The sequence below is a fragment of the Oxyura jamaicensis genome, chromosome 1 (genome assembly GCF_011077185.1).
Source record: "Oxyura jamaicensis isolate SHBP4307 breed ruddy duck chromosome 1, BPBGC_Ojam_1.0, whole genome shotgun sequence".
Lineage (NCBI taxonomy): Eukaryota > Metazoa > Chordata > Aves > Anseriformes > Anatidae > Oxyura > Oxyura jamaicensis.
In genome coordinates, this window is record NC_048893.1 from 153,114,508 (window position 1) to 153,137,530 (window position 23,023).

General features: G+C 40.3%; 1 protein-coding gene and 1 long non-coding RNA gene across 10 annotated transcripts in view; one reads left to right on the plus strand and one right to left on the minus strand.

Moving 5' to 3' along the window:
- Window positions 1–8,521, minus strand: part of GPC5 (glypican 5) — a 783,354-nt gene extending 774,833 nt beyond the window's left edge. For 8 of the 9 annotated variants that reach the window (XM_035319367.1, XM_035319357.1, XM_035319387.1 and 5 more), the window contains exon 1: window positions 8,267–8,521. In XM_035319367.1, the coding sequence (XP_035175258.1) occupies window positions 8,267–8,417 (151 nt within the window). In that variant the 5' untranslated portion in view covers window positions 8,418–8,521. Of the gene's footprint in view, window positions 1–6,899; window positions 7,032–8,266 lie in introns of those variants that run through there. The other variant, XM_035319400.1, reaches the window with a different exon arrangement.
- Window positions 7,331–22,160, plus strand: LOC118162965. The gene is made up of 5 exons (XR_004748749.1): window positions 7,331–7,982; window positions 12,996–13,155; window positions 13,498–13,573; window positions 16,087–17,107; window positions 17,927–22,160. It is a non-coding gene; the product is annotated as an uncharacterized LOC118162965 (long non-coding RNA).
- The last annotated feature ends 863 nt before the right edge of the window (window positions 22,161–23,023 follow it).

The window sequence follows — 23,023 nt, forward strand, 5'->3', positions numbered from 1 at the left end:
GGGGAGCAGGGAGAAGAATCAACTATGAGTTGTGGGGGGAAGACCTGCAGTTAGCTACATTGCTTCAACCATGACTGAAGAGCTAGAGTACAATTTTTGGCTTGTGACCCCTAGGGAAAGGGACGGCAGCAGCTACAAGGCAAGAATGACAAAGCAACCAAAAGCCCAATTAATGAAGCAACCCATCAAAGCATGCAGAACGCTCGCTTGAAGCTGGTAATTCACAAACTTGCGATGTTCCCACTGCTGCTTCGTTTTCCTGCTCTGAGCTGCGTGCAGAAGGGCAGCGCACTGGCAGAGAGAACCCCTTGATTTTAACCTCGGCTGTGCCACACGGGTGTTTTAAGCCTCGGCCACGGGGGTGCAGGGCAGCAGGCAGTGGGTGAAGGGAACTGCGCAGTCCAGCTCCACCAAGACTTGAGGACTCTCACACACTCCAATTTAGTTGTTATTGCAGCGAAGATTAATATACTGATGTTGAAACAGGGAAAGGGCTATAGTCATGCGGTTTCTATCATTGATTAAAGTCAGTGATGATTAAACACACACAGAGATACCTTGTTTTTTCCCTGAAACCCTTCCCTGAGAATTTAAAATGTCAAACACTGTACCCTCCTAGATGGCTCTAGGCTCTAAATTTCCTGAAGAGCAATTTTTGTCCTTTTTGACATTCATTTGAGAACACATTTATCACAGTACTTTAACTCAATACTGTTTCTAGTCCAGAATAAAAAGAGAGGGGAAAAAAAGAAAGAAGAATGTCATGTTTTCCTGATGCTATCCTCAAGTATAACACTTTGTTTTACTAGCAACATACAGGCATCACATTTTACAGAACCAAACTGCAGTCACTAATAAACTTCAGAAGATTTTTTTTCTTTTAATTAGAAGATTCACTGAAACTAAAATCTTCCTTTAGTTTTAGGTAGAAGAGAACAAGCAAAACACAATTTCAGCAGCTCAATTTATGCATTTTATGATTATTTAAAGCTGATTTCATTTATTCTTCTTCACATAATCTGCTCATTAATTTAAATATTAGATAAACTATTCATGTTTCCTATAGTTATTTCAAATATTCCTAATCTAAAGAAGGTCTGATAATTCAGCATTTGACTTTTCCATGGCCAGAAATATTCAACTAGGTTTGGAGAGCCTGCTTTCTATGACACAACATAATCTTTATAATTTTTTACTGCTCCAGACAATACTGCAGTGGATAAATACTGAACTCTTCAATAAACTTATTTCACAGCCTGTATACCAAAACATTCAAGAACTAAAAACCTCTCTGAAATGTCTAAAAAAGGAAAACTAGACATAGTGTGCTTCTCTTACATCACGGTAGTCTTACGATTTTCTGACGGGTGACTTATTAGAAAGACATTATAAAATATTGTGCATTACAGAAGTCTCCCCGGTTGAGTTCCTTCCTCCATCTTCAGATTTCAACACAGCTCATATAAGGCCCAAATGCCAGCAGGGGGCTTCCAGCCGTTCCCAGTGAGGAATATAGCTGTGGTGGGTTTAGAGAGGCTTTTTTTTTTTTTTTTTTTTTTCCCTGTCACTTGTTTTTCTTTATAAAGTACTTAAACAGTCACCATGTGTATAAGACAATTTGCCTCACTCTCCAAATCTTAGCAGGTAGTAACTACACATAAATGTCCTCTCTCTGGAACCAAAAACATTAGAGAGAAAATTTGACCAAGTGTTATTATTGGGTTGCCTAAAACTCAAACAACACTGTGTTGCATATAGCATCATTTTGCATGAGGGCGTCATTGCACAATAAACCTTATTTTTGTGATGAGAAGTGTGTAGCTGAGCCATCACATTAAGCAAAAAACAGAACTTCTAAGTACTGCTCCTCATTCTCCTACTGAATGGCAAGTGTACCTTTCACAAATAAGCAATTTCTTAGAAGCAATTATTTCATTTGCCCTATGAAGTTCAGAAAAGCTGACCTTGCATAAAACATTCGTACCATTTTTCCAACATGTAAAGTATAAACCCCTGCCTTTATTTCGTCTAGTTATTAACAAACAATATACACAGCATCTGCTCACATGCAGTTCTTTATGCATATAGTCACACATATGCATAATGCTTGTTTAGTATTAAAATTAAATCACCTGCAAATTAGGTGTATTGACCAAATTGTGCTTAATATTTTCAATAAATGTTAGGCACTGCTTAGCTTTCAAACTTTGACATTTTTTCTATCATAAGGCAGGAATTAATATGAAATTTTATTGTTACAGACTAGCTTCAAGAACACATTTAGATTTTTAGCAAAGCTAAAACAATAATGATTTTTTTTTAATGGTTTCAGCTGACTCTTCACTATTCTCTTCTCCCTTTGATTTTATGGTAATATTTTTTTAAGCAGCATATTTTTAGCATGGATATCATTCCCAATCCTAAGGGAACTTTGTTTTTACTTTAAGACTGCTAATCATGTACATATAAAGTACATTTTATTGACTTAATTCTGTTCCAGCTCATTAAACACAGCTGCTTTCAATGGTCAGGAAAAAGTAACTGAAAACAGCATGCAAAAGAACCCAACCAACTAAAAATCGAGGGGTTGCTCAAAAGGGGTTGCTCAAAATCTGCAGAGGGGCTTTGTAGTTGTTTCTTAGCGTGCTACAGCACAAGCAACAGCTTAAGGTCAGTGTTTCAGAAGAGCACAGGAGCAACTGATTCAGGTCATCCCATTTCAGTACAACCAATGTAAAAAAACACACACTTTTACAAGTTTTCACATCTAAGAGTCCTCCTGTCTTCCACAAGAACTGTTTATTGATAGCCATTTATTCTGAAATACAGTGGGAAAAGAGTTTCTGCTCTAATAAGCAATAATGGCTCATTGCAGTACTAAATTCTGAAGGTGCTACAACTGCAACCTTTTTCTTTAAATACAAAACCACAGGAAAAAGAAAGTGAAATAACTTAGCCTGTTATGTATAGATAGATTTTAAGATATACAGTTACAGTCTAGGAAAGGTTTCATAACTGAAAACAATCTAGATGGGTGCAGAAAAAGAGCTCAGCAAGAATAAAATGTAATAATTCTGAGGTATGATTTTACCTATTTCCAGAAGGTCTGGAACTGCTTTCAAACTTTCATTCACGGTCTCAGCCCTACAAATCCATATTTTCAGTAACTTGAGATAAACAAGTGCTGACAGGATGATGATGTTAAATGCCAGGAAGAGAAAACACCACGTGTGGTATTTCTGCCTGTCAGCTTATACCAATACTTTCATGAGATCAAATCCAGAGTCTGATAAATCCCAAAACAGACCTAGGACTGTCATGATAAACAGTCTTTTAAGAGACAGCACTGAAATGCCACAGGGCCTGGAAGCTGTTGTTCAAACAAGTGGTTTCCTGCAAAATGGACTTGCAACCTGTGTCAGAGACGAGTGAGTCTCTCGTGCTCGCCCTTTAACACCTATTTGCTAACTCATCTTCGTTAGAGCCGCTGCTCTAACGCCATTAAGACTACTGTAAAACACTTCAGCCTTGCTAAATAAAACAGGAAAGGATCAAACTCGAGCACACGGCCCTGACTGTCCACCCTGTTTCACTATTTACCCAACCTCCTTCTTCGGCTCTGTTTAGATGGTTCCAATGTGTCTCTAGGGTGTCTCTCCTAGAGAAGGTGCATTACATACATGGCCTTCAGAGGACACTGCAGGCAACAGGTCTGGCTCCTTCTTGGCATCCTCAGAGATCACCTTCCTACTGGCAGGCACCCTAGCAAGGTATAGGCACCTCTACATACCCTCACGCCACAGCTCGAGGCACAAAATGTGCATTCATGTCATGCCACACATCTCCAAAAAGACTTTCTGTTTTTAAGATTGTTTAAATTGGCAGAAGGGGGAGGACACCCCAAAACTCCAGAGTACCTTGGCATTACAAGAGTGTTACACTGGATCTAGAGAAGGCCCCAGGGCAAACACCAAGAAGTGAGGACAAAGTCAGTCAGTCTGACAGGATACCAGCCTTAAGCATGGTAGACACAAGCCAACCTACTCCATTGAGCACATTGATCCCATCCTGTATTTTGCAGTCCAGACACCACTTTTCAGGTCATCCCAGCCAGATCAAAGCTTCTCAGCACTACTGACTTCCTAGCGAAGTTGAAATATGGGAAAGAGATATGGGAAAGCTGCCACACTGCTGATTCCCACTTTTTGTTGTTTCTAATCCCAGAATATTTTTAAAAATCAATTTTTTTTTCCCCACAGTGGTCGTTTTGTGGATCCAGGGGTGAAATGCTACATGCATTCAGAAACCAACAGCATATGCTCATACACACAAAAACAACATAGGCAATAATAATTGCTAAACACATGGATGTGAAAAAATGGACCTTAATTGATACAACCAAGCAAGCGCTTCCATTCGCACCTAAATCCTTTTCTGGAGATCTGCATGTGTTCGACAAACAGCGTAACTGGAAGTAGGCATATGCGCACACACACACGAATCCTTGATTTGACCTCCAATAGAACCAAAACCCACATCACCTGAATATAGATCATAAAAGAACCCAAATTAAAATTCAAATAGTAGTTTGGAGTTCCAACAGTCTGACTCAGATCTTTAAATAACAGTAAAAAATCCGTTTAAACTGAACTAGCAAGGGTATTTTAACTTGAATTAGAAAAAAAAAAAAAAAAAAGGACCGACTTTTTCTGAGATTATGTCACCCTTTAAGCATAGTTTTTGCCTCGTTTATTCAATTTCATATGTACAACTGCTTTCAATCAAAAAGTCTTTGCCATAAAATTTATACTAATCAAAGAGTCTTCACTCTTTTTATTATGCTTTTTGTTCTTATGACTGCATAAACGACCTCCAAAAGACTGCTGAAAAGAACCCTAGATTGATTCCTGAAAGTAAAAAAACAGCTTAGAGTTTGGAAAAATATCTCAAGTGCTTTTTATCTACATCAGTAAGAAACGCTTGATGCTACAATTCCAGGAAATGTAACTTCTTTCAATAAGCTCATGGAACTAAGCTTTTTGGGGCAAAGAGAAGCCTGACATACTGACACACCTAGTGGAACCCTTTGTGAAGACGACAAGGGAGACAGACTGGTTTACCATTCATCCTATTCTGCTGTTCTGGGGGATTCTGAGAGAAGGAAACAAGAAGGAAACAATTGTATTTGCAACTGAGAACAAGGAGACTTGAGAAATGAGCCTTCCATTTAATTTCTCTGAAAAATGAGCTAATGATATAAGCTAAAAATTCTAGCTTTACTAGCATATATGTGCTAAAGGAGTGGAATTCTTCAGTAGACTATAATATCAGAAATAGAGCTTTGCAAAAAAATAATTTTGCAAACAGCATATTTTAAAAAATCCAGTCATATATATATATATACACACACACAAAAAAAGAGGCATTTCTGTATTTACTTCATGCTTTACATATTGTTCAGTTCTCCATTACAATTAAAATGGTCTTTCAGAACTTGAAAATCATCAAGTTCTACTGTACAGTCCCAACACCAGTGCACTTGTGGCACAGAACAGACAGGCAGGGAAACAAAAAGTATTTTTGCAACTACCATTTAAAAATCAGCATGACAGTGACAGATGTTTCATTGTAGCGTGCAATGGGACTGACCACAGGTCTGTACACAAATCACTGCTACAAGATTGAGCACAGTTAGGCAAGTTTTTTCCACTGCTGAGCACAGCACTAAAAACTTTGTTTTTGTTACAGATATTCATTAATCTTGATTATTACTTGCCAATTTCAACACCAATCCTGTGTTACGTGAACGACAACACAAACTCAAACATGAAGTCCCCATATCCTTGACGATCATCTTCGCTATGCATATACTGGGCATTTTTGCATACAATGAGAGAGAGCTTTGCTCCTTTAAATATATAGAAACTACACAGAGAAGCCGCAAAACTAGTTATATAAAATGCATGTTTTTTTGTGCTGATGCATATTCAAAATAAGGACATACACCACTCCCTGAATGAAACATAATTACAATTTGCATGATTTGTCGATATCAGGCTGTTTCATTTCTATCAGCACTAAGAAAATGAAAAAACAGAAACTATGAATGCTACTCTTTGTATTGGAATACACAAAAAGAGAACAAGGCCAAAATCAGCCAACTTCCCATAATTTTTCTGACTTCCACTGCATGCCAGCGCATATCCCAACATTCCCACTCCCCTTCAGCTAGCAATCCTTCTCCACGTGAAAGGTGGAACTCAGCTTCAGACATTAAGAAGGTGTCCTTATACAATAAGGTAGCACTAAAACAAATGCAGACAATACAACTGAGGTGGAGGGGCTGCGCAGCTCACTTCCGAGCCACCACCCAACATCCAAGACGAAAAGGAGGAGCCCCCGAGCTGCGCCCATCGTTCAGTGTGGTCACCCACCTGCGGTGCCAAGGGTTCCCACCTGGCTTTCCCACTTCACAAGGTGCCCCAGAGGGATGGTACCTGACAGCCCCACGAAGATGCTCCTGAGGCTGCAGGGAATCCCCAATGCTGCCAGAAGCCTACGTTTAGGCAAGCGAATTGAGACCCCTAACTGCAGCTCTGATGCCTATTTTCACAAGCAGGCACCTACCTAAGGTGCTTACGCATATACATAGGATACAGACACATTTCTAAATGTCTTCTGAAAGAGTTTTAAAATGTTTTTCACTTCTTGACTCAGAATAAGGCTGAGTATAGAAGATCAACGGCAGAAGTTACACTTCTTTCCTCTTCCCATTATGTTTCCAGCCTACGAATACCTTTAATCAAACTTAAATCATCTAAAATACTCATTCAATCCTCATTTTCTTGTCATCCAACTCTGAACAGATTTTAGTGTTCAGAACCATTTGTTTCATGTACCTCTGGGATCAAAGACACTCTAAGCAAGAAATCTTGCATGTGCTCGGCTCCTTGAGGCTTCCCACGCTGCCCACAGCACCACACCTCCTTCAAAGAGCGAACGGCCGCACCGCACCTCCTGCCGACCGCTGCTCACAGGGCACCGGACGAGAAAGGCATTCTGCTACTCTGCACAAAACCGGCTTTTGCTTCAGGATCAGGAAATTCAGAAAAGTCAAAAGAAGAAAATGAGTGGTGGCATGGAACTGTTACAGAGGAAGGGAGGAGGACAGGAGCAGGACAGAAGGAACGTGCATAAAGTAGTACACTTGTTTCCTCTGGAGGCAACACGTTTCCTCCCTGTCCGCAGTACACAAGTGAATGTCTGGTGCCAAAATAAATGATAATGGCAGAAGAAAAGTGTAACAGCTACACCAGACTACGTAATGAGAACACAACCACAACTGCTCTATCATTCATCCTGATGTCATTCACGCAATTAATCAACACCAAACATTTAAATCACTGACAGGGCTTCAACTCAGGTTTCAGCTTCCAGATAAAGTATCTTCATTTGCACAGTACCCATCCAGCCAGGCTTTCCAACAAAAGCAATTATTTCCTTTTTTGTGAAGAAGATGATAAAATCTTTAGCTAGAGACAAAGTAAGAAGGCTATGTATATTATTCTAAGTACTGGTGGCCGAAATATAACAGATAATCCTAAATGTAACGCAGCATTACAGTGCATAATTTACAGCCCAGAGTCTTCAAAAAGCTGTACTTTGAAGTGATTCCTCTAGGAATAAACACAGCATGCCTTATCGCAACTCGCAGAATGAATAAAAACTACGCTGATGATCTTAAATAAAGGAGGAGGCGGCTGATGTTTCCAAGTAGGGTGGATGTTAATTCAGCTCCCGCCGCACACAGAAGTCATTTTCTGCCAGGAAAGCATCAACTCGCGTTTACTGTCACGCCTGTCACCTAAACACGAATGGATTTTACACGCAGGCCTTCATTTTAACTCTGTGAGGAGCACCACTGAACCCAACCGAGGTACTCACACGGCTGGAGGAAGAAGGCAAGCAGCAGATGGCACGAGGTAGGTCTCCCTGGTGTGATCTGCCACATCACTTTGCACGCGCTTACAAAGTTTCGCTGCCCGCATAACGCCGGGCTGCACTCCCGTTCCCGCTATTTAACACGTTGCTTTCCGGGGAATTTATTTAATTGCAGCTACAGCGGTGTAAACCCCTCTCCCTCGGCACAGGGTAACTCGGCTTCTCCTCGCCCCGGTCCAGCGGCACCGCGACCCCCGGGCTGGGCGAAGCCCCCTCCCCGGGGCAGCGCCTCCTCCCCGGAGGAAGGGGCCGGAGACCCCCTTACCTGCCCGCGGCGAGTCCGGCACCCCCCGGAGGGGCCCGAGCTGTCGCAGCTGGAAAACTTTCCGCACCGCCTCGCAGCCCCGCGGCTCCCCTGCCCCGCGGGGGACCGTGACGGCCAGGAGGAGCAGGACGCCGAGGCTCTTCCCCGCCATGATCCCACCGGCAGCCGAGGCGGAGGGGGGAAGCCGCCAGAGTCTCCCCCTGCGGGCGGGCGGGACGGGACGGGCCCACCCCCGGTCCCCGCCCGCAGAGTGCGAGGGGGTGGGGGACCCTCCGCGGGAAGGAGCTGCCCGCCTCTGGTGGCCCCTCAGGGGATGGGGGCTTGGGGAAGGCCCGTCCGGGCCGGGGAGCGGCGCTGAGGGGAGAGGAGACCCCCGCAGCACGGGTGTGAGGGGAAGGGGCAGCGCAGCGCGAGGAGGAAGCCCGAGGAACCGCCTTTAGGACAGCCCTAAAGCGACCTGCTGTTAGAGACGCTGCACACCGGGCTCACAGCTGGCAGCAGTGGTCGCGGATCGGCTTTGCGAGCTCGCCTTCTGATGCCAGCCAGGCTCGCGCTTTCCTGAAGAGTGCCTCCAAAAACTCAGCTGCCTCTAAGGTAACTTCAAAAATTTCGGTAAAATCTCAGATTTTAAGAGACAATGTCCAGTGGTAGCTGCTGGAGCAATAGGGGAGACAGCTTGGGTTCATCAGGTTATCTCTGAAATAGCTTTTGTGGTGCCAGAATTCAGAATCCCCTCAAGTTGGATTCCCTTATGAAGCCCACAAGTTGTAATGATCTTACCCCATGTAGCTGGAAATATTTTCTTACTAAGTTTTGAAACTGTCAGTGGTCATTCAGCACTTTACATCAGTCTATCCTAGCTCTCAGTTAAATCTTCTCACTTAAATCTTTTAACTGTGGCAGCAATTTCAATGCAAGACTGCAAAAAACGTGGAGAATATGAATTATTCCACACATCCCTTTGAATAAAGGTAACAAATTGACACAGCGGTTATTAAAAGCTGCATTAGAAATCAACTACTTCACTGTTAAGCAAAGCAATAAGGGATATATTGACATCCCATGTGCCAAGTGACAATTGGTAACAAGTGGAAAGAAGTGGAAAGAACCAGCATTTCCTTTTTTCTGCCATCTATGCTCTTGGACTGGCAGTCTTCTTCTGTCAGCAAATTCCAACATACATTATTTGAAATGTCCTTTAACAGAACTTGTTCTACTGCTCTTCTACTGTTGGTAAACAGAACCATGACATTTAATATAGAGAGTGAACGCAGATGACAGGTTACGATCTTGATGAAGCAAACTACAGCAAAAGAGATTTGGGGCCTTTTGTGAGGAAAAAGAGGGGAAAGCAAACATGATGTCCCCCTGCAAATAAAAAGATTTGTTTTAGAACAAAACAGGAATAATTGAGAATGCAATACCTTGTCTGTAAGCTATTAATGGACAATGAATACCTTGTCAGTCAGTAGAGCACAAGTTCTTGAATAGAATACTCTTAAATATTGAAAAATAGCATTGGGGAAAATAATTTGGATATCGGAGCCAGAAAGTGGGGGATCTTATTCGGCAATTTGAAGATTGTAGAGGAAATTCTGGAAATCGTGAAATGCCAACTTCAACACCTAAGACATGCACAGCATTCACAATAAATGTATGAAAATTATTAGGAGAGGGGAAAAGTCTCACAGGATAAGAAATACAAGTATTCCTACTTCTTAAAAAAACGCAAGTTTCTTGTTTACATCGCAACTGCACAGTAGTTTGCCAACAGCAACTGATGATCCTGGACTCCAGGGATTTACACTGAACTGATCCCATCTTCTGCCAGTTACAACTCATTGAAATCTCTACCCTCCAATTTTACAAATTAAGGGGAAAGCAAGTTTATTTTGGAAAGAAGTCATATATACTCCTTTTAGCTATCTCATTTGAGATGAAGATTCAGGCTTAGTACAAAACTTTGTTTTGTTGTGGGTTTTTAGTTTGTTCTAAATGACTTTAGCATAACAACTGTGAAGGAAACAACTTTAGCCTAATTAAGAGACCCAATTTATTTTTATTGCAGGTTTTACGCTTTGAATCTTTCCTGATTTTAGTGTTATAGAATAATATATGTATCTTCTAGCTCATGTTTTATGAAACAAATATTCTGGACAAAGTTTCTGCGCATTTGCAACAATATGCATAAGAAAGGGATTTTCTTATTTTAAGATGAGGATATATAGGAACTTAGTGAGAGAAAACATCAGCATTAGCTACAGTCTTGCATCTTTTCCTGACCAAAGCTTTGACATATACATTGGTGTCCCCTCACTGATATCTGGCTGTCAGCTCAGAATAAAGAATAGCACTTTCACATATTCTCATTTTGCCTTCATCATAACGAACAGAAACACTACATTACCTCAATCTCTAGTGCAATTCATCTCTCTGAATCTCATCAAGCTAAAATGAAATTTTATTATTTTGGCCATACAGCACTTAAGTCTCCTACTTATCCTATACATCTAACATTCTCTTCTTAAGACTGCCATCTTGCTTGCAAATACTGAAACCCTTTATTTGGTTGTGCTGCCTTCCCTGACTGGATGCTTTCAGAGGGCTGCTACAGAAATAGCTTTCCTGACTGGTTGCTTTATCCACATCTACTTTTTGCACATTCCTTTTATCATGTCAAACACGTCTTTGATCGCATATCCCTTTGTTCTCATCTCACCCATGATGCAGAAAGCATTCACACTTCCAGAAGACTACAAGACCTGCCTCCATCTTCAGCTTCTGAAATGAGGAAGTACTTCCACGCTATCTCGTGTTGTTTCATTTATCTGAAAGTAGTTCAGACATCCGTTAAGCTCTCTCATTCTCCTTTAAGTCATTCTTCAAGGCTTTCTTGTTGCTGAGTCATAACTATTACTTTCACATGCATCACAGCAATTAAGGAAGCTTTTTCTTTAAGACCATGGACTGTTGTGTTGACTAGTATGATCACACCATGTCTGTCCCTGCTGCAAATTCCATGCATCTATTTCTAGTTCAATGACCAAAGCTCTTTGTAAGCTCTTCTTCCAACACTATCCTTTTGCTTTGAACAGAGCAGGGGGATCCTAGCACTCAGATGATTTTTTTCCTCCAGTTATGCAGGACTATTCTAGTTACTAAGGCATGGTGTTTTTTTTCCTCCTCTTACTTTAGGTTGAGCTCATTAAGCTAGTAAACCAGAACTAAAAGCTATGCACCATTTGGATTCATAACACTACCTTACTCTACCAATGACCCCATAAATTTACGTAAGGCCAGTAAAATTGCACACTCATCTCTAAATTTAGCTCATCTAAGGATCCATTAACTGTAACACTGAAAGAGTTCATATCAGTATTATGAAAGTTTGAGAATGTATTTACAAATACAGGTCAGAGTGTGGATCTTCTTTTTGAGTTACTAAATTTTATCCCAAAATCTTTATGAAAATGTTAGAGGTTTCCTGTTGTTTTATTCTTTGCAATTACAGAGAGTTACCAACATGGGGACAGCTGATACAAAAAGCTGGGGAAATAATTGCTGGTAACAACAGAGCATCAGTAGTTCATTCTCCCACCACCACCACCCCCACACCCTACCACACCCCACTGGTGGTTTTACCCAGCTGGGCAGCTGAACTCCACCACCACCACTCTCTCACTTCCCCTCCTCAGAGGAATGCGGGAGAAAATATGATGGAAAGGGCTCAAAGGTTGAGATAAGGACAGGGAGATCACTCAAAAACTCTTGTGACAGACAAAACGGACTAAATATAGAAAAATAATACTGTTTATTGCCTATCGCTAACAGGCTAGGGCAGTGAGAAAATAACAGCAGACTAAAAACACTTTCGCCTCTCCCCAAGCAGCGCAGAGGAACAGTGAATGGGGGCTGCGGTCAGTCTATGGTACTTCACCTCCTCTGTCGGTCACTCCCTGCCCCTGCTCCACACGGGGTCCCCCCCACAGGATGCAGTCTTTCCCGAGGTGATCCTGTGGGGGCTGCCCACAGGCAGCAGCTCTTCAAGCACTGCTCCAATATGGGTCCGTGCCATGGGGTCCATTCTTCGTGGAAACCACGTAACAAACGCCCTTCTGCTATTATTGCAGAACACTAATCAATGTGTACCCCCAGTACATTTTGCCCCGACCACCCCTTGTGTCCCCATGCCCTGTCCCTGCGTATCTCCTGGCAGCATCGTCCCACTCCCCACAATACCACCAGGGCCAGAATCCCCAAAAAACACCACCAGACCCCGAGTGGCGCTGCTCTCGATGACACCCCCAGTGGGCAGTCCCCTGCCAGCTGCGGGGGAGAGCCTGCTCCTGGCAGGAGGAGCCTTGTCCCCCCTTTCTCTCCCCTTCCCCCCCCCCTTTTTTTTTTTTAAAAAAAAAAATCACTACTGCTTCCCTTAAAGGTAAAAAAAAGGTTTTAGAAGTGTAGGCATTGCATGCTGCCTGCCTAGAAGAGCTTCAGTTCTTTACAGTAATTTATGAGTTCAATCATTCACAGAGAAATGTATCCCCTATGTAATTGCATACATATTTTTTCATACAGGTTTTATTTAATTAATAATTTATACTTCAAGGATGGCTCAGCAATCAGTGTACTTTCAAAAGTACTTCTTACTGCTAGGTACAGTGTTCCCATGGGGACTTCCTCAGATATCCTCCTGTTGAACATTCTTATTCTGTTTACTTTCAATTAGTATCGCTCATCTTGCTTTCAAGATATTTAACTTGGGCCATCCAATTAAGACATTATCAGACAAGACCATCTGCAGTGTTTCTCTAAGAGGGAATGCCCAGTAAGGAAGACAGCAGCAAAGGAAAGCAGCAACTTACACAGAATACTCACAACACAGAAAGGTAGGTGTGCATGTAACTGGAAGTACAGCTCCGCATTCTGTTCCTAATAAAAGAAGTCTGCATTCAATATCACCGTTTACCATCATCAGTATTGAAAAAATGCATGCACTTCTCTTGATACTTAAATATTCTTCTCTGAAACATTTACACAAGGTTAACATGCTATTTTGGTCACCCCTAAGCACGTAAGACACAGGGAGCACCTATTCCTTTTCCTGCATGTCACAAAGGGAGAACCATTCCTATCAGTTGATAAAAGTATTCAAGTTTCATCATGCCTAGAGAGGTGAATTTATTTCCCTTAGTCCACATGTGATGTTTGCATTACTTTTACTTCATCAGAACAGCAATGCCCAAGGAAACTTTGCAATCAGATACTTGTTCAACAAGGACAGTTACCATCCTAATGGATTAGCAGGTAAGTCAACATTCACTTGTATAAATGCTCATACTGTAACTGGTATCATTCACCATGTCAGCTATTTACTATTCCTTATGCTCTTGCAAGTGGTGAAGCATTTATTATGACTCTTGCTGATGCCCAGCTTTTCAGTTTTTGTAGGTGGAGAGTAATAATAATAGCAATAAACCCCAAGTTACAGCATCTCTCACTACTCCAGACCCTATTTTACAGTATCATGCTATTTCTACTAATAGTTTATGATCTGCAAGCTGATACTCACAGATAAAAGGTGTCTTTGTGTCTCTGCAGCCCCTAGCATACAGCTGCCATGAACAGCAAAGTTAGAAGATAGTTTGCACAATGCTATTTCAGCCCTAAATGAAAAAAAAAAAAAAAAAAAAAAAAAAAACCCACAGAGCTATGACTCTTTTTGGTGTTTTTCCCTCAGCTCTCATGTTTTTCATAGTATGGTTTACTGTTTGTAGAACAAAACTGAAAACAATCCTGCCACAACTCTGAAGTTTAATTCTGCACCAAGTTCTGCCCATAGGGATCAACAATGGATCACTTTACTTCTTCCTAACCTGGAATCCTAGTTCCAGATTCATGAGATGTAATCCAGGCAGTTAAAGGGGCCTGATACATGGGCATTAAATACAGAATTTAGTCATTCTTAATTGTCATTTAGACAAACCTAGGCACTGCCAGAAGTCAATAAGGGCTTAAGTTCCATCAGCAATGGCTCTCAGACTCTTGTTTAGAAGCAGACTGTTAGTAACTGCACCCTGCCAGTGTTGAGCAGGTGACCTATACCTACGTCAATACTAGGTCCCATCTAAATCCATAGATTAAGTGAAAGAACACCTACCAAATCTAGGGTTCAGCCCAAAATACAGTAATTTTGTCATATCTTGTAAAATAACAGCAAACACCCTCATTTTCTTTAGTCCCATTAACACATTTAGGGCAAAAGAATCTAGCAGCATTTGTCTGACATGATTCAAGCTTTCCACACCTCTCCCTGGTGAGCAAACCAGATATTAGTTTATTTTGAAAGTGATATGGCTGCACAAAGTCTTTCTGAGGTTATCCCAACACTATCATAGTTGTAGCAACTGGCCTGAGATAGAGCAGAACTTCAGTCCACCAAGTTGAGGTATTGAAGTCAATACTGGACTCCAGTCTCCATTGACTTATGATCAGGTATTTCATCTTGAAGTTCTAGTGCAGATCTCTTTCTGCACTATAAATAAGCAAAATAGAGCTATATTTTTCTATTGAAGGGCTGTTGAGCCTCCCTAACTACATCTCATGCTCTCTTCATAAATCACTGTATATTTAACAAGATGCAATTTACACCATTACATAAAGCATTTATGAGCTTGGGAAGGAACTTCAAAACATTGTAAGTCAATTTCTAGCCTTACATTTCATGAAAACCACACTGTATATAATGATGTGAATGTCTACCTGCCCCTAATTACTAGTTAGTGGATACTTTTGGGGAGTTACAGGTATGAGATCAGAAATGCCTGTTACAGAAAAAGCTTCAAGTGGAAGTTTGATTACTTCAGACAACAAAACCAGCCACAAAACAACAAGGTTTTACGTTGTTCCTGAACTACCTATTAAGTTGTACTTCTCATTTAGTTCTCCACTTTGTAAACAGATAACCTAATATATGGGAATAGTTAGGCCTAGGTTCTCAATATAAAAATGAAACAAAAAAGCATGATTATGGAGATACATACGTACCACCAATTCTCATACCACCCTTTATCACCACCCAGAGCAACTGAACTTCCTTCTGCATAGGAAAAAAAATAAATTAACTGGGAAGGCTTCCAGCTTATGAGCTGCCTAGCTTAAGGCATACCCTAGAAATGGATCTCTGAACTGCATGCATTTCCATCTCACCAATAGCATTAACATACATCTCAAGGAAACTAAATATTGCATGTGAGAAACACCTACTTTGAGTCTTACAAATCCACTCTATGAACAAGAGTTGGACATTACAGCATGTAAATATTTAGAAAAGTTAGCCTACTGTTACCCACATAGCATTCCAAAGCACCGTAAAGACAATACAGAGCATCTAAGTTTAATCTTACGTTTCATCAGAATTCATGAACACTTGGTAGCTTAAAATACTAGAAATAGTAAAATAATACCAAAACAGAAAAAAACATCTGAAGTGTTTCTATAGGCTCAAAGGAAAAGCTAAAGCAGCACTCTTTTCATAATCACTGTAAATATTGTACCTCTAACTGCATTCCAGTCTTGTCTTTAAGTGCAAGTCCTGGATGACTTTGTATACATCAAGAAGAGTTAAAGAGTTCAGAAATCTTAACTTTATAAGCCAAAACAATGAACGTACAAGTTGAATAATATTTATTTTTGCATCATTTTGCTAGAATATACTGTTTGATGAAATATTGCAAAGATAGCATGATTTTATAGAGCAATCCAAACTGTCATGCAGATTCTGCTCAGCAGGGCTATTTTTGTTCTTTTCTCTTCTCCAGGAAACAGAAAAAAAAGTGGTCTTTGCAAGGAATTTTGTTTGCATATGGCCAGTACTGTCCCCTCTGCTGCCACTGCCCCAAGACAGCTTCATCAGTGTGTAACACTCAACCCTACAGAAATACAAAAGCTACACAGACTGCAGTCTCACGTTGACTCATAGTGGCCTACTTCTCAGGCTGCTCTCTACCTCACTAGTTCTGAGGGTTAAACCGTATCTGAAAGGTTGGTATCCTCATGCTTTTGTCCAGCAGGGCTGTTCTGTGATAAGCTACAGAAGTTTAAAGAAGGAAACATGGTAATACAAAAACAGGTGAGAAACAAGGCAAAAACGAAAATAGGAACATAAAGTAGCTACAATAGTTCAGGACAGTGCAATAGAAATATTTCAGTTAAACTTTTTTTTTTTTAAAAAAAAGGAGAAATTAATTCTACTTTTTTCTTTTCCTGCAAAACATGGAAAACTCTTCCCTGAGTTTACATCTCTTCAGTTATATTTTCAGGGACCAAAACGTTAAAAAAAAAAAAGACCCAAAAAAATGCAACACACATCCCTGGAAATTCCTAGTTCAGTTTCTACTTTATTTTTTATCCAAGGTTTCTTGCAGATTTCTAGAACTAACGCTTTCTACAAAGTTCTCAATTCCACTCAAGTTCTGTTTAATGCAGTCACATGAACAAAAATGACAGCTCACCAGCATGGGCTCTTCTCAAATTATGATCTTACTCGAACAAACTCCACGGCCTTCTAAACCCTTTATTTCAAGTCAAAACAAAACATTTCCCTTTTTAGGCATGTAAGTAGTTGCCTGTCTCTCAGTTTAAAGATTGACTACATAGTAGACATGCTCCTCCCTGCCTCTCTCCTAGAAGCTGTTTGACTATTTTCCCCTGCCCCCTTTTTGGTCAGGATAGCTGTCATCTGTCTTGCCTGTGCAATCCTGCAATATGGAGTAGGAGTGGTCTGTCAGCTGTGCTGGTTTCAGGAACATTGCTTCCGATTCTGAATTGGCATTTTGCAAGGTAGACTCTTACATTTTATCATGTTTGACAGGAATATTGGAGTTAGTGCTTGTTTATAAGAAGGGTTCTTACATAATGGCTTAAAGTGCAAGCTGGGAGTGTTTGGCTATTTACTAAGTCTGTCATTCTAAGTTTATAACTAATTCAATATATACAGCTAGAACTGAATTAGCTTATTTTGGCATTACGCATACTGACAGCTGCAAAGCATTGGAGCCACCAACTGTTCAGACATGGCAACAGCTAGCTAACTTCTATTCCAGAGCAGTTTATACAAAACACAACATGCAAAGTTCTGTCACCACTGAGTTTCCTTCATTTAAGACACAATATTATAATACTTATCCTATTAAAATTCTGAAAACTTTACATTTGACCAAAGAAAGTTGGGTATTTATTTTAGAGTATTTCCACCTCTAGTGTCATGGCATGAACTTAACCTAGAAGCTCTTCCAGTTCTCAGTTTGATTAGGCACCTGGTAGAGGCATATAGCAGATATAGTTCCTGTGTACTAGTTCATTCAAACAAATTTATACAAGACTTTTTTTTTGCACATTTTATTATTTTATTTAATTTTGCACATTTATTACTACAAATATATCAATTATTTTCAAATACTTAATAGAAATTTAATAACAGATGAATCAGCAGAAAGGAAAAAATAGTGCCTTCAGAGCATACTGGTTAAAAAAAGTGTTCTGCACAATGCATGCCTTGATATCGGATCTAATAATTTTGCCCAAATTTTAAAATTTATCATGAACTTTTATCTTGAAATCTAGATCTGCATTAATTCCCTTTATTTTGTTTCCTCACAGACCCTACTTTAACCATCATTTTCCATTATTAAGCTGTACCAATTCAACTGAGGCAGCCAAACTTGTCAGCTGTTGTGAGCCCTGCCATTGTCACCTGCTGAATTCAATCAGCACAGATGATGAAACCTGGACAACATGAACTGGTAACTTTATTAGGGTATTTAATCAGTATACAACCATACATACTTCTAATTTCAGTCCACAATGCATCCTGAAGTAAGTTCAATTTATGTCACACCATTGTAGTACTGAGGTACTGGAGCAGACCTCAGCATTTGTTGTCAAATACAGAAGAAAGCTCCTAGATCTAAGTCAACCACACAGCACAACTTAAGGCTGGAACTTACAAACCTTTAGCAGACAACTGATAAATTTAAGGAAATAATTATAGACACAACTGAAGCAAGCCCTAGTGAGAAAGAATCTCATTAGGTCAACTAAGATCAACTTCAAGTATTTAAGCTGTCCTAGCTTTCTTAATATTGTACCACCAATTCTATAAGGTCTCCAAGGAATATGTAGCACTCCTCCCACAAGAAGGCTGTGGCAAGGTCAAACCACAACTCTGTTCACTCAGTATCCCAACTGTAATAGTTCCCTAGGGAAGACTAACATTTTCCCCTCAATGTCCTTCCAACCATCCATGACTTTAATAATACTCAAATTACTGACCACATATATATATATTAAAAAAAATAACAAAAACAATAACACATCCCTTAATGTATATTCTCCCCCCATTCATTTCTTCCAGTTGCACCCCAAACCACTCAGGACACACTTGAGCATCTTTCCACGATTGCTCTCCAGCTAATGAAAAAGCTCAACTTTCCAATAGTTCAGGGATTTCAAGAAAAAGGAAGAAAACCTGTGTATCTTGTATACCTCCATGTTCAGCACCTGCACTGTCCTCAGCTGATTTGTCATCAGAAAATGGATTCAAGCCAAAAAAAGTTTCTTCCCCTCTCAACTGACAGGTTCTCCTGCAAGATTTTAGCTTCACACACACCACCAATGTGAGTATAACATATGCACGGAATACAGAGATTCTGTCAAGCAAATGATTTTTTTTTCCTCCATTTCCTGATCTTTTGTAGCAGATACTATACAGGAAGGCATTTTACTAGCCAACCTGTTCTTTGTGATTGTGAAAATATGTCAGTTTTTGTGTATTAGTAACATTCCCCTTTACCTATTGGGTATGTAAATATAGGCATATGTACCTATACACCAGACATACACAGTAAGAAAAAGCATAGACTAGGGAAATAAGCAGCTGTGAAGAAATACCATTTCCTGAAGTTTGAAGAAATTAGGAAGGCTCCTGATTTGTTTTTAACATTTCGCAGCCCCCTCAAGGATGAAGATGTAAACTCATTAGTAAGTATAGTTACTTTTTTGCCTCACATGCTCAGGAAAAGGCTAGCTGTAATAAAAAAAAAAAGTCTCAACTATCAGTGGAATTGTAAACATCTGCAGCTTCATTACATGTCTCCTCTGTTTGGTGGAATCCACGCTATATTTATTGGAAAACTTAATTCAGCAAGTCAAAACTATATTTTTATATTAAACAATCTTTATTCTAAATAATGTTATAAAATATTTTTAATTATTTATACCTGAATGGTGGGATGGAGACCTATAGGTAAGGGCACAGCATTATTATGTCTTGCAAAGACAAATTCAAAATCTGGAAAAGCATGGTCATAGAACAAAAACATAAGAAGTTGTCTGTGCCAATGTCCAGTAATTTCCTTGATTTGGAGATAACTGAAAGTGACCTTCCAAAGGTGTATTCAAGTTTAGGAACAGGATTCCTGATATCTACATAAAAAAAACACTATCAAGTCCAAATGAAGATCCCCTCCATAGTCTCTCCAACCTTAGACTTGGAATCCAAGTCACAGCCCATTGGGTAAACAATTTCACCAAAAAATTACAGCAGTCCACATCTCCTGACACTAAAAAGAAAAAGGGGGGGGGCTTCCCATCTTGAACACACGTTCATCATAGTGTTATGTAGGTTCTACAGATGAACACAAAACCTCCCACACAAAGCAGTGGACAATCAGATTGCAACACCACAGTTTGGCATGTGAGGTAAAAGTTATCAAATATTCCATCAAAAGGATGTCCACAGATCAGAAGTAACCAAGTTCAACTACAGAAAATTAAATACTATGAATGCTATTCTCACCTTAAGTTTGTCTTCATGATGCATCCAGAAAAGAGTTTTGGAATACTTACCTCACACTGAGGAAATGTGTTCTTTTCCCCAAGTCTTAAGAGCTTAATCCATCAATTTACAGCTAAGTACCTGAGTTTTTCTGATATCCCTAGACAAATTAGGTGGGAAGACTGGAACCTCCAAGGGCACAAGGGTTGGAAGCTGCACATAAGACACCAGTTTGTTGTGATTTTACTTCATTAGGCTGCCCAAATGAAGGAAGTTTCCAGGTCTGAAGATCTAATGTACGCTTTGCTAGAATGTTGTTCATAAAACATGGAACTCACCCGGTTACTCATCTTTGCCAGCACTACCACTGTTAAACACATTCCCTCCTAGTTCCACGTTGCTGAGATTTCTGAGCTTCCAGATGAATATATTTCTGGATTATCTGCCACATTCTTGCAGATTTGTGTTTGTACACGTGTAAGTGACTTTTGTTGTTAGTACTACAGCATTCCATTGCAGGCTAGTACTGGTCCTTAGTCTAAGCTCCCTTATTTGACCAAGAATCATGCTTCATACTCTGCTATTTTAGGCAGAAAGCCTCATTTTACACTAACATCACAGTGAACTAAAAAACTTCCAAGTGTACTGATGTTCCTAGACTTTGTTGCAACTGCTGCACTTTCAGATCTATTGGCAGACTTAAGAAAAGGAGCATGAGAACTGTTCACAAAAGGCAAGCGTAGTCCTGATACTAGAACAGACGGACCTGGTCAATCAGGGATGAACATCTGCATGGTTACTATTTCTGAAACTCTCAGAATAAAGTAATGCATTAGCTTCCCAACTGAAAACCAGGAGCACAAAGCCAACAGATGTTTATCTCAGTCTCAATAACATCAAGATAGATCTCTCCTCAGTGAATGAGAGTAAAGCAGCTAACCACTGTTCTGACAGTGTTCAAGTTGTATGGGAGACTCATGCAGTGATAAAATACACCAGTTCTAGAGGTTACAGCCATACTGCACATGCTTTTCCTCAGCAAGCAATGTGTGAGCTCACACTGCACATGCTTGGTATCACCAATACAAGGTGGTATTGCTGCCCTATGAAGATGGCACTGCACACCAGCTGCACACCTTTCATGAACTGTGGCACAGTGAAGACCTGCCATTATTTCTCTGAATACCAGTGGACTTGGACATCAGGCCAAAAAGGGCACCCACGAACAGGAAATTCTTGACAACCCAAGTGAGCAGAAGGCTTCAAAAAGTCATGCTTCCACGCCTGGTCTTATTGCAATGGTAAGAACCATTTAATCTCAAGGAATATTTCTTTCAAAACAGCACCTTGTCACAGTTTGGGATTGTGAACCAGCACCACTGTCTGGTAGAAGCCGTAACAAAGACCAGTTGTTACAACAACAGCCCTAAGGATGATGGATCAATCTGGTCCTGTTCTGGGCACAAAGCAAATCTTAACAGGTTTCCTTCTCACTGCTGCTCGCCAATATTAAGAGAACACTGAGAAGTGACAGGTATTTTAATTCCCATCCAGCTTTTATAGTTTTCTCCTTTCAGCATGGTAGTGTCCCTTGCTGTAATCAAAGTATTTACCAAGAACAGTCCTTTAAAATCCTTCTCCCCAAGGCTCCCACTCCCTCCCCAAAAGGGCTGTGCACGGAGTCTCTGGCTGGCAGACTATGCAGCCTCAACAGTACTTTGGTAGCTCTGCTGCACCACCAAGCTTCCAGCATTTCCTTCTATCCCTCTTTCAGCAGGCAGGAAAGGAATACAGATGTGTATTTTTATGCACCTTTGATCGTCTGTTCTGTTGCATTTCATTAAAATCCTCTAGATTAGAAGGCAAATAGCTTTTTACCCATTTTTTGTTTAGACTGTTTTGATAAGGACACCTTTGCATGAACTTTTGTAAAGACAAGGCAGATTTTCCAAGCCCCTTTCAGGCTATAGAAGACTCCATTTATCACCAACAGAACTTAAGATGAGTAGTCCATGTGTTTTATGAATAAAGCATATCCCTTAAGTTTCTCAAATGCTAGAAAGTTTTGTTTCTGCAATGCCTGCAAAAATACGCTTACATACTGTTGGCTCCCCATGCTTCTTTTACAGCATAAGGCAAAATGTAACCTAATTTAAATGTCCTATTAATCTGCAGACTTCTAAAAGTAGGTGAAATGTGCTATAGCTTCCTTATCCCCCAAAGGGAAACAGGCCTACAAATCAATATATATTCCAGACTTTGAACTCTTTAATTCAGTACTGGAGATGCACATGAAGTGAAACTACATATATACACTGACGGAGCAGATTATTTTCAATTTTCAGATTAACTGGTTAACTCCATGTGGCTCCATTACACACCGTGTCACCCAGCCATCAGTACTGAATACCTCTGCATACAGTTCTGTTCACAGTTCCCACACACTATTTCCCCAGGGGACCACTCACATGTCAGAGGCATGAGGTTTGTCAAGGCCAGTGGTGCTGCTCCAGTTTGGGTGAGAATTATACTGGTAGGTGAAGGGTTTAGCCCAGATTCCATGTTGTGTCCAGACGTGCTTTTTTGACAATCACTATGTGAAAGCAACCCAGAGAAACATCCAGTCAGTGTAAGGGTTACCTCTTGGTATACTGAGCTACACTGCCCGGAAACAGCCTTCAGACTAGAGAGAAAGAAGAGGTGGTCTTAATACATGATAGAATCACAGTCAACTTCAGTTGGAATCCAGGACACTATCAGTTCTCTAGAGCTGTGAATCCTTTTTAACCATTATTTTCCAATTTCATGAGGAAAAAAAGATTTTTTTTTTTTAATTCACAAAAGCCAATTTGAAGTAGTGACCTTTAAGACTCTCAGTATCCAAGAAAGTACAACTGACTCATGTCAAAAGAAAACAATTC